General features: G+C 38.8%; 1 protein-coding gene across 2 annotated transcripts; it reads left to right on the top strand.

The window, feature by feature from the left end:
- The first annotated feature begins 1,465 nt into the window (after positions 1-1,465).
- LOC106294140 (RNA-dependent RNA polymerase 1) lies at positions 1,466-5,372 on the top strand. Of its 2 annotated transcripts, none has more exons than XM_013729743.1 (4): positions 1,466-1,605; positions 1,703-4,079; positions 4,164-4,314; positions 4,399-5,217. In XM_013729743.1, the coding sequence occupies exons 2-4, from the start codon at positions 1,717-1,719 to the stop codon at positions 5,215-5,217; spliced, it is 3,333 nt and encodes a 1,110-aa protein (XP_013585197.1). In that variant the 5' UTR covers positions 1,466-1,605; positions 1,703-1,716. The 2 variants fall into 2 exon arrangements, with proteins under 2 accessions (XP_013585197.1, XP_013585196.1); XM_013729742.1 differs by having other exon boundaries at positions 1,485-1,599; positions 1,704-4,079; positions 4,399-5,372.
- The last annotated feature ends 6,823 nt before the right edge of the window (positions 5,373-12,195 follow it).

Here is a 12,195-nt window from a genome sequence, read left to right as displayed (position 1 = left end):
TCTCGTTCGTTCTCTACTATCATATTGTGCAATATGACACAAGTTCTTATAATCCTTCCTATCTTTTCTTTGTCCCATAGTAGAGCTGGGTTTTTAACTATTGAAAACCTTGATTGCAATACTCCAAAAGCCCGTTCGACATCTTTTCTGGTGGATTCTTGACGTTCAGCAAATAGCTCTGGTTTAGGACCTTGAGGAAGTGGGATGGATTGGATAAATGTTGACCAATTTGGATAAATTCCGTCAGTAAGGTAGTAGGCCATACGATAAGTGTGGTTGTTGACCTTGAACTTAACTTTAGGTGCTCGACCTTGTAAAATGTCATCAAAAACTGGTGACCAATCAAGAACATTGATATCGTTGAGGATACCTGGTAATCCAAAAAACGCGTGCCATATCCAAAGATCTTGTGATGCCACAGCTTCTAAGACAATTTTCGGCTTTCCTGAACCACGTGTGTACTGACCTTTCCAAGCCGTTGGACAGTTTTTCCACTCCCAATGCATACAATCGATGCTGCCTATCATCCCTGAAACTCGCGTACCTCTCCAACATCGAGTAATCGTTGAAGATCATCCTCATTAGGTTTTCTTAGATATTTATCTCCAAACAATTGTATTATCCCATTAGTGAAATTTTCTAAACATAAACGTGTTGTACCTTCACCAAGTCGGAGATATTCGTCATATGTATCTCCCGATTGACCATATGCTAGCATACGTATAGCTACCGTATACTTTTGAAGTGCATATAGCCCGTACCTTCCGTGAGCATTTCTTCTTTGCTGAAAGTATGGAACTTCGCTACTTAGCCGATCGACAATGCGAAGGAACAATGGCTTGTTCATTCGAAAACGCCGCCTAAACATTTCCGGTGGGTATGTAGGATTTTCCTTGAAATAGTCGTTCAATAGTTGATTGTGTCTTCGTTCCCGATTTCTTTCGATATAAGCTCGTCTCTTCGGGTTGTTGGCTTGACCATCAACTATTGAGTCGATGAAATTATCAACTACTTGGTCGACCATTTCTTCTAAAACTTCATCTACTTCATCACTTGACGTGGAAGACATTGTTGAAGCAATTTATTTCTCTTTTCCTTCTTACAAAAGGCAAAAAAGGGTTTGTAAATCATATTTAATCTTATTATTATTTTCTTTATTTCTTTTAATTTTTCATTATATTTTTTTTTTTTGATTAGGGCTAGATATTTTTCATTTTTTTCTACTTTCCGGACCTATGAACCCAAGGCCATGAACTTCTTTAAAACCGCTGATGCGGATGCTCTAAGTACTCTTTAATTCACATCACCGAGAGTTCCCGACCGTCCGATTAAGTTTCTAATACGATGACGTCAGCGATCGGACATAAGCAATTCGGGATACTCGAAGCAGAGTATTGAAGCAAACTAGTGGGACCCCTGAAGACGACGACGACGACGACGACTAAGAAGACGAAAAAGCAAAACACTTTCTTTGGTCATTTCAGTGTTTATAAATAAGAATAATAAATAATTGAGAATCCTAAGGCGATCACTCATCATCTACTTACTCGGCGACTATATCGGACATAAGTGATCGGAGATCTCTCATCGCCGTCTGTGGTAAGTCTTCTGTTTCCTTTTCACAGTCTGTAGGTCGTCGTTGTGTCTTGTCTAAGTGATCTTAGATTGTTTAGTAACATCGAGTCACATGTTGTTGTTGTTAGGTTTAATTCTAGAATGGGGAAGACGATTCAAGTGTTTGGTTTCCCTAACGGCGTGAGCGCAGAGGAAGTCAAAAACTTCCTCGAAAGGCTCACTGGCTCAGGCACGGTCTACGCAATCAAAGTCAGACAGCCCAGAAATGGCGGTCCTAGAGTCTTCGCCATCGTTCAGTTCACATCCGAGAGACTCGCTAGGGATATCGTCACTCTAGCCAGCCAGCGTCTCAACTACGGAAGATCTTACCTCAAGGCCTTCGAAGTCGAACAAGACATCGTCCCCAAACCTAGAGCCTCGTTGCACAACATCCCGAGTTTAAAAATGTACTTCGGATGCCAAGTCTCTCCCAAGAAGCTTTCGGTTTTCTGGAGCGCTCAAAACGTCGCCGTCTCGTTCGGAACCGGGATGCGGAAACTCCACTTCTCAATGTCTTGGTGCGAGAAAGAGTATCGCCTCGAGCTTCCTTACGAGAACATATGGCAGATCGATTTGCATTCCCCTCAAGGACGTAGAGACTCGAAGTTTCTTGTGATTCAGGTCATTGGTGCTCCGAAGATCTTCGAGAAGGAAGATCAACCTGTTAACCTCTCGTTCGGGTTGCTAGATTTCTACAGCGACGGGTCCGATGAGCAGTGGATAAGAACTACAGACTTCACTTCCTCTTCATGTATAAGCCAATCATCAGCCTTTTGTTTAGAGCTTCCCGTGCATCTCAACGTCCCTGACTTCAGAGAGAACTTCGCAAACTACACCGAACACGAAGCCAGCACTTTCGTGGTCGAACCCGGGCGTAGCTTCTCATCAAACGCGAACAAACTCGTCCCTGTTGTTGACCCTCCTCCAGGGTGTTACCTCCCTTTCGAGATCTTGTTCAAAGTCAACACACTGGTCCAAAACGCTTGCGTCCCAGGACCAGCTCTCGATCCCGCCTTCTATCAGCTCCTTAACCCGCAGAGATTCGATAGAGCTCTCATAGACCACTGTCTCGAGAAGCTCTTTCACCTCCCTGAATGTTGTTACGCTCCCGCTCGTTGGCTACGCGAAGAGTACTCATCATGGGTCACGAAAGGGAAGCTTCCACAGTCTCCGATGATATCTCTAGACGATGGGCTTGTGTACATGTATCGAGTCCAAGTCACGCCTACTAGAGTCTATTTCTCTGGCCCCGAGGTGAACGTTTCGAACCGTGTGCTACGTCACTACTCAGACTACATCAACAACTTTTTACGTATCTCGTTTGTCGACGAAGATCTCGAGAAAGTTCGCTCCATGGATCTCTCTCCACGCTCCTCTACCGTGAGAAGAACAAAGTTATACGAGAGGATTAACTCTGTTCTTAGGGACGGGATTGTCATCGGTGATAAGAGGTTCGAGTTTCTCGCATTCTCTTCCTCCCAGCTGAGGGAGAACTCCGCGTGGATGTTCGCGCCGGTCAACGGGATCACCGCAGCCGACATCAGAGCTTGGATGGGTGAATTCGACAATATACGAAACGTGGCTAAATACGCTGCGAGGCTCGGCCAGTCGTTTAGCTCGTCCAGGGAGACGCTTACTGTTAGGAGAGATGAGATTGAAGTGATTCCAGATGTCGAGATCAGATCTTCGGACGCGCACTATGTGTTCTCCGACGGTATAGGGAAGATCTCAGCTGAGTTCGCTAGACGCGTAGCTAAGAAATGCGGCTTGACGGAGTTTTTCCCGTCTGCTTATCAAATCCGTTACGGCGGATATAAAGGAGTGGTGGCTGTTGATCCTAACTCGTCGAAGAAACTGTCTTTGAGGAGGAGCATGAGCAAGTTCGAGTCGGAGAACACGAAGCTGGATGTGTTGGCGTGGAGCAAGTACCAACCTTGTTATATGAACAGACAGCTGATCACGCTTCTGTCTACTCTCGGAGTCGAAGACAATGTCTTCGAGAAGAAACAAAGGGAAGTTGTGAACCAGCTCGACGCCATCTTAACCGACCCTACGGAGGCTTTCGAGGCTCTCGGTTTGATGGCTCCAGGGGAGAACACGAAGATTCTCAAGGAGCTAATCTTGTGTGGTTACAAACCCGACGCCGAGCCTTTCCTCTCGATGATGCTTCAGAATTTCAGAGCGTCGAAACTGTTGGAACTACGGACCAAAACTCGGGTTTTCATTCCTCGCGGAAGATCGATGATGGGATGCCTAGACGAGACCAGAACGCTTGAATACGGTCAAGTGGTCGTGCAGTATACGGATCCCACTAGGCCGGGAAGTAAATACATCGTCACGGGACTTGTTGTGGTTGCGAAAAACCCGTGTCTCCATCCCGGTGACGTGCGTGTTCTTCAAGCTGTCAACGTCCCAGCTTTGAGTCACATGGTGGACTGCGTTGTTTTCCCGCAGAAGGGCCCGCGGTAAACTCTTGTCTAATCTTGATTATAATTTACTTCTTTAATAGTCTGCAACTTACATTGGAATCTGGTGTTTTTTGTGCATAGGCCACACCCAAATGAGTGTTCCGGGAGTGATTTAGATGGAGATATATACTTTGTATGTTGGGATCCTGAACTCATTCCAACAGGAACGTCTGAACCAATGGACTACACTCCTGAACCAACTCAAATCTTGGATCATGATGTCACTATTGAGGTAAAAATATCTTTGATCACTTGTTTATTTTATTTTATTTTCGCATTTGGATATGTAATTTTGATATGCTAAATCTTTTCCCAGGAAATTGAAGAGTATTTCACGAACTACATTGTGAATGATAGTCTTGGAATCATCGCAAATGCTCATACTGCTTTTGCTGATAAGGAACCACTAAAAGCTTTCAGTGACCCGTGCATTGACCTTGCACGAAAGTTCTCTATCGCTGTTGATTTCCCCAAAACAGGTGTTGCAGCCGAGATACCTCAGCATCTTTACGTGAAAGAGTATCCAGATTTCATGGAGAAGCCAGACAAACCGACGTACGAGTCAAATAACGTGATTGGTAAGCTCTTCAGAGAGGTGAAAGAGCGAGCTCCACCATTGATCTCGATCAAATCGTTTACTCTTGATGTGGCCTCCAAGGCTTATGATAAAGACATGGAAGTCAACGGATTTGAGGAGTATATTGACGACGCTTTCTTCCACAAGGGCAACTACGATTACAAGTTAGGTAATTTGATGGATTACTATGGGATTAAGACAGAAGCTGAGATACTTAGTGGCGGCATCATGAGGATGTCGAAGTCATTCACCAAGAGACGGGACGCGGAATCTATTGGAAGGGCGGTTAGGTCGCTTAGGAAAGAAGCTTTGTCGTGGTTCAATGCTTCTGATGAAGAAGAAGAGGTGGTTAATGAATCTGCAAAGGCCTCGGCTTGGTATCATGTGACGTACCACCGAAGTTACTGGGGAGTTTATAACGAGGGTTTGAACCGTGACCATTTCTTGAGCTTTGCGTGGTGCGTTTATGATAAGCTTGTGAGGATTAAGAAGGCTAATGTTGGGAGGCGTCAAAGGCAGGAGGCTCTTGAGCGGTTAGGCCTCATGCGTTTGAGTTGATTCTTAGCCAGATTTTTAAGAACTTTGGTTTTTCCTTTGGTTGTGAGTTTTTATGTACTAAATGTTTGTGGTTTGGAGTGCTCGTTGTACTAAATGTTTGGTTTGTACTAAATCGTAATTTTCGTATCCTGCAATCAAATAAATCTATGTTATTATATAAAATTGTTTTTCCGAAATTGCTAATTAATATAATCGCGATACATAACAATTATATATTTTAAGATGGTGACATGTGTTAATTTATCTCATAATTTAAAATAATATTTAATAAGATATTAACAAAAACGAATTTTATTAAAATTTAATTAAAAATATTATTTAATAGTCATATTATTATTATTATTTATATAAACTTAGTTTTTTTATGTTGTTAATTAACACGAGAAAATTGCCACAAATACCACTTTTAAAAGTCTGATTAAAAGAAAATTGTAAAAGTACTTTTATTATTTTCTTATAAGTAACTAACTTTCCTTTTTTAATAAATAACTAGTGGTATTCCGGCGCTCGCCGGGTTCGTATATTTTATTCTCTAATGAGTGTTAAAAATTTTTTTGATCCATTCGATGGTGGTTCGCATGTTTTATTCTCTGATGAGTTCAAAATTGTTTTTTTGATCCATTTAACTCTTACACGCGCGGGATGTTATTTGTTTTATAATATGTGGTTTCTCTGTGTTTGTATTAGTGAACGTAAAACATGTATTGTGTTTATATATCTTCAGGTTGGTTGTAAGGTTTTAAGATTTGTATTATGTGTGGGTTGTAGATTTATTGGATGTAGCATAGAAAGTGCTTTGTATGCTAGTAAGCTTGAATCTGCGAAGGAGGTGAGACGAAAGAAATGAGATTATTATTATGAAATTAGGCTATGCATGTTAGCTTGGTAGCAGTGGCCATTGGGGGCTAATTGTGCTGGTGAGGTAATTTTAGTTTTCTTCCTTTCACTAAATTCACGTGGGCCCATTTGTTGCATTGTCTGTATGAGTTTCTTATGTGTTGGGTCTGTCCATTTATAGAATCGATGTTAATTTTTAAAAACATGCAGTGTAAGTTTGCGTTATGTTTAGCTGGTTGTGAAGCATAAGTGTAGTTGTAAGTCAATATTAAAAAAACCCGACAGTTGCAGTTTTCTAAGATACAATTTGATAATCAAGCAAACTATTTATCGAGATGATCATATATTATTGTGGACACTGTACCTCTTTCTTGACCAGCCCTAAGATTTCTTTGAGCTCTCTACATATATCAAAAAAATAAACGGAATTTCAAATAGGTATCAGATACAATATCTTTGAATACTCTATGTTGTGAAACATATACATATTTTACTCAAAGCGGAAGCCAAAGTACACAATACACCGGAAGTTTGCAAAGATCATCTTGCTGTTCAGGAACTCTATATCAGGTTTGTTAATCTGCTTCTCTGTTCGTTGATCTTGTCATTGCTTGCAGCGTCCTCTTCACCAGCTCTAACATCTTTTTTTTTTGATGATCCTGGTATCCGGAGCCTCGAGAGGATCCGATTAGCGCCAATGACCGTCTACCGGATCTTAGCCGGGGAGCCCGCCGAGGCATACCAGTGGCCACACGTTAGCAGACTTCTCCGTATTGGGCCCGAAGGTCCCTCAAGATAATCACCTCCCAGCGGTACTCGAACCCATGACTTTCCAGGTTGAATCTAACATCTTTAATCCTTAAAAGCTCTTCTTCTTTCTCTTCTTGCTACTTCAGTGATAGTAAATAGTTTGTTTAATGAGGATCCTTGTATCTCCTAATCTTGGAGGTGCTTTTACTCCTACACACAACAAAAGCCAGATCCAGAAGGTCTTTATTTAAACCTTCTTCGTCTGACAGTCTCGGTTTGAGTCATGGCATACAAAACCATGATGTTTCCTCGAAAATAAAAGAATCAAGATCAAGACAATTCAGAGACAATTTTGAGTGCTCTCATTTTTCTGGAGACAATAGAATTAAGAACATACCTGATTTTTGGTCATGGAGTGGAAATTGATGAGTTGATCAGACATGTTAGTAGTTTGATGAGAAACCCAAGAATAGTACCCATCAATAACTGCACCCCAATCCATTTAGTAAGAAACAATTCCTGACATATAAAAACACAGAACTTAACTATATTAATGGACCAATGCCATTAAGGAGATACGTATATAAGCTTAGACATCTAAACAAACTAAATCACTTGGACTAAGACCAATGATATATTCATAAGACATACCTCATGTGCATTATAGGGATGCATATTAGTTTTAGAAAAAGTTGAAAATCACACAAAAAAGGAGACGATACCTTAACAACTTGGTGGCGTGCAAACTGTAACAGTGTCTAGAAGCTTGAACTCAAGCCATTTATGAGCGTATAGAGCTGAAATCAGGCAGAAAAAATACCAACAAAAGAAAAAAGAGTTGTCGTTAGATATGAATCATATCATATGATAGAGACCAACAAAAAAAAGATAACAAAACATCAAAACTCTGATCATATGGTTGTAATGAAAACACTTCCGGAATTTCTAAGCAAGAGTAAGGATATATGTCTAGAGAATAACTTAGCATTAACTCTAAATTAAGACAGAAGAGACGTGATTCTCAACAGCTACTTGAGATCATACCAGTATACGGGCAACATCGTTGATAAAGTTCAAATCTGCTACTAAGAAATCTTTTATTCCAGGCTTCAAGACCTTAATCACGACATCCACTTGTTAGCCTCTAAGCCTTGCGCCATGGTTCATGGACCTGGTCATGATGCTTCTTTTACGTAGAGAAGAGTACATAGACACAATGGATTCAGATTAAAAAAAAAAGAAGCAGAAGAACATACTTGTGTTATTGAGGCTGATGCAAGTTGTGTAGGGTCAACATATTCGTATACGCTGTCTCTGGGTCTACCAAGTTCCTCTTGCAAAATTTTATGAACTTCTTCAAACGGAACTGGAGGAGCTTTGTTGAAGGGTTCTAAAAATCTTCTGACATATTCTGGCGGGAAAAAAGTTGGCGCAGATGATATAAACTATGAATACAAAAAAAGTATTGAAATGAAGGTGCCGAAAGGAAAATTAATGACAAATAGCAATATAATAACTACGCTTACGTTAGACATGCATTTCACATGTTTCTAGCTATACCTTTATTTAATCAACACGAGTTACCTGGCCCAGCTTAATGTAAGTAGTTCCCATGAGTTCAAAGAGCTTCTTCAAATGTAGAGGAGACAGTAGACCAAGCTGCATTTCAGTTGGTACTCCACCAGACACTCTTGTGGACTGCACCGGAAGAGAAAAAAGTGAAGCTTAATAAAGAAGCTGGAATCAGAAACACTGAACTGGAGAAAGTGTCATCTAATTATCCACGGCAGTATCATCATTCACCATTGTCCTTCTCAGCAATCGAAGATGTTTTCAAAAAATTATCATTATTTTGCCATATGTGTATATCTTCTTATAATCTCCCGACCTCACTACAACTAAATCAGCATTTCAAAAAACAGAACCGCAACACAGCAAAGAAAAATAAGAAAGAAAACAAATCTTCTACATACGATCATTTTATTTGAAAAAGCTACTGACTAATCACATTCCCAAATACGATCCCTAAAGGTGCACATCTGTTTAAACAATGAACTCAATTTCGAACATTAGATTACATAATATCTCGATGCATTCTACAAAAAAAAAACTCAATCATTTCATAACCTGAGATCAAAAGTGAAAATAGCAACTCAGTCATATTGATATTGGGTTTGCGCCGAGTTGACTAAAGCCTTCGACTTTCTTCCTCTGATCATCTTCTTAGAACTTCCTCTCGTAACTGGAAGCTGTAAAAGCAGAGAGCAATTGCATTTCCCAATATTGGTATCTAGGCCGCAAATAGAACATAAAGAAAACAGATTCACTGAAGAGAGATAATAGACCTGATACTAGTGAAGAAGTGGTAACCGCGCACAACGGAAAGCTGAGATGGCGATTGCTAGTCGCACACTGAGGCAAAGAAGGCTAGAAACTCCAATCAGTCATCAATATTCGTCTCACATAACCCTCCGCTTTAACAAATCAGAGGTTGAAGAGCATGAACTCTAGAAATGGATCGTCGTAATTCTTGAAGATGGAGGCCGTGACTTTTGGGCTCCTATCATGATTTCATTAAGTCCACTTGAATAAATGATGTAACCCCAAAAACTACAAAAAAACAAACCAACAAAAAAAATCAAAAACTGGTAGACATGTGGCGAGAAAGCCCCCTCTCCAGAGCGGCGTGGACGCCTGAGAAGACAGATATGTCAACTTTATTTATAAAGATTTGTATGTGAAAAAAATTATGACCAAAAATAGCTACAAATATTTCACATCTATATTTAGGTTTAAGCTTTCATATACTATTTTCACAAAATACAATAGTATTTAGTATTTACATGAAAATTGTTACATGAGTATTTTCTTTTAATTTCTTGATACAAATCAACTTTTTACTATTCTTATTACATCTTATGATGCTAACATAACTTTTAATTTTGATGTTGTTGTCGTACATACTTATGTGTGAATATGATGAATATGTGTTTGTATGAATAAGAAAGAATGTATAAAAAAACTAAACAGGATTTTTTTATTAAAAATAGAATATTTGTATAAAAATCTAAAAGAATAACTAATTATAAAATAATTAATTTCCTTTTTAAAAGTCTAAATAAAATAAAAATGTAAAGATAATCTTATTTTCTTATAATTAACTAAATTTACGTTCTAATAATTTTGTGTTAAGAAATATAAATCAAAATTAACTTCAAATATTTCACGTGATATGATTGTAACATTTGCCAATTAAAAAAATTAAATTGTGAATGTGTCAATACAAACTGTCATTATGTGAAAATAATTTCTTCTTTTCCTAAAATCCTAAATAAAATAGATTTCTAAAAAAAAAAACTTTATATTCTTAACCAATTAATATTTTATTTTTTTAATCCTGATCAGAGGAAATTGTAAAGTTTTATTTAATAGTAATTTTAAATTAAAATAATTAATGTTAAACATGATAGTAAACATTATTTAATTAACAAAAAAAATTGTAAAAATATTAGTGATATTGAAAAAACGAATTTTGAAAATGGCAAGTTTTAAAAATAGATAATATTAACTGGAAATAATTATTTGATAGAAATTTTATTTTTCTAAATCCTAGTCAAAATATAATTGTAAAAGATAATGTAATATTAATTTCGTTTTCTAAAATCCTAAAAAAACTGTAAAAGAATATTTGATAATTGTTTTCTTTTTAATAAAAAAAAATATTGAACAAAAGAAATTTGTATCATATTTTTAAGTCCTAAAAATTTTATTTGATAATATTTTTAAGAGAGTATTTAATGATGAGAATGATACTAAAAATTATATGTTTAACAAAAGAAGTGTAAAATTAGTAGTGATTTAAATAATGACAAAGAATCTTATATATCTATAACATATTTTTTTTTTGTCAAGAATTTCATTCAAAAACAAGTCAAATGACTTGAAATCACACTATGGCAGTGCTTGGTTTCTGATAGCAGGAGATAACCAAGAAGGGCCTCCACTAGCAATGTAAGATTGGTAACGTAGATGTAGTGACACTAGCGGCAATCTCAAACGCTAATGAGTTAACTCCCTCTGGTACTAACACCACTTGACAATAATCAAATTGGTGCAAGGAGCGAAGCGTATTCGATAGCAGTATTGGTACATTCGGGAACAATCGAGGGTTGTTAATGACATCCAAAACAAGCGGAGATGAGATTTCAAAGATTACCTTTTTGAAATGTAAGTTGTGCATGTCCGTGCATGCCCGTAGAAGAGTGCACAACCCTGCTTCAAAGGAAGAACTCATAGGCAATAAAGCACTCCTACTATCTATAACATATAGCAAAAAAAGCTTACTACTATAAATAATCTCTGAAGTCTTAGCATTATACGTACATGAACACTTTCTCTGGAGTAGGCCAGGCCCATCAAACACACATCGCAGCCTCCATATATACACACATCAAAATCAATAAAGAGAACAAACAAAATTATTCTAATCTTTTTGATATTTTTTTTTTGTCAAGAAGCGCCGAGAAGGCGTTGGTGATGTAGCAGAGCAAACTTGACATGCAAGCAAAGTTTCCCTTTATCCAAATAAAGCCTAACACCCGTGACTAACCAATGACCAAGACTGTTTTGAGGTCCTCGGCATAACTGCGAAAGATCCACGAATTTCACGATCTTGTTATTCGCCGGCACAGGAGGTCCTCTCAGGTAGACACCAGAGTCCAAAACGACCTCGTTTTTGTCTTTGTTAGTGACCATATTATGATGAACACTCCCGCTAGTCAACGGTAATGTAACGGCCCGGTTCCTAGCCCAAAAATTTCTTAAGGAGAGCATGTTAAGACTGCAGCACATTAGGGTAAATGACCTAGGGTTCCCTCCTTTTTCTATAAATGAAGCTGACTCCTCTCATTTTTCTCTCATTCTGAAACTGGAGCGAAGCTCTGCAGAGATTTAGAGAGACTAGGAAACCCTAGCCGTCAAGCTTCTCTTTTCCTTTTTTCTCTTCTTCTCTCACGCCTCTCTCTCTCTCTCTCTCCCTCTCCTTTCTCTTTTCGTTGGATCTCTTCCTCTCTCCTCGCCGCGAGTCCCCCGAGATCAAACCGAGCCGCCGGTGGTGGTGGTCGTCCAAGTGGTGGTGGGGTGATCGTCCGAGTGTGGTGATGGTGGTGGCTGTGTTGTGTTGTGGTGGTGACCAGATCTCGTCTCTCTCTTGTTTACTTGTTCCAGATCTGTTCAGACCTCATCCCATTTGTCTCTTGTTCCAGATCCAGATCTAGGCTAAGGTGGAGTGTCTTGAACCCATCTTGTTCTCATGTACTGTATACTCCTTTATGTTGGAGTTAGGTTTGATTAGACCCTGTTTGAGAGTTAGGATGATAGAACATGGTTATT

The sequence above is a fragment of the Brassica oleracea genome, chromosome C5 (genome assembly GCF_000695525.1).
Source record: "Brassica oleracea var. oleracea cultivar TO1000 chromosome C5, BOL, whole genome shotgun sequence".
NCBI classification, from domain to species: domain Eukaryota; kingdom Viridiplantae; phylum Streptophyta; class Magnoliopsida; order Brassicales; family Brassicaceae; genus Brassica; species Brassica oleracea.
The sequence above is the reverse complement of the archived record's forward strand: the minus strand, read 5'-3'. Positions and strand labels throughout refer to the sequence as shown.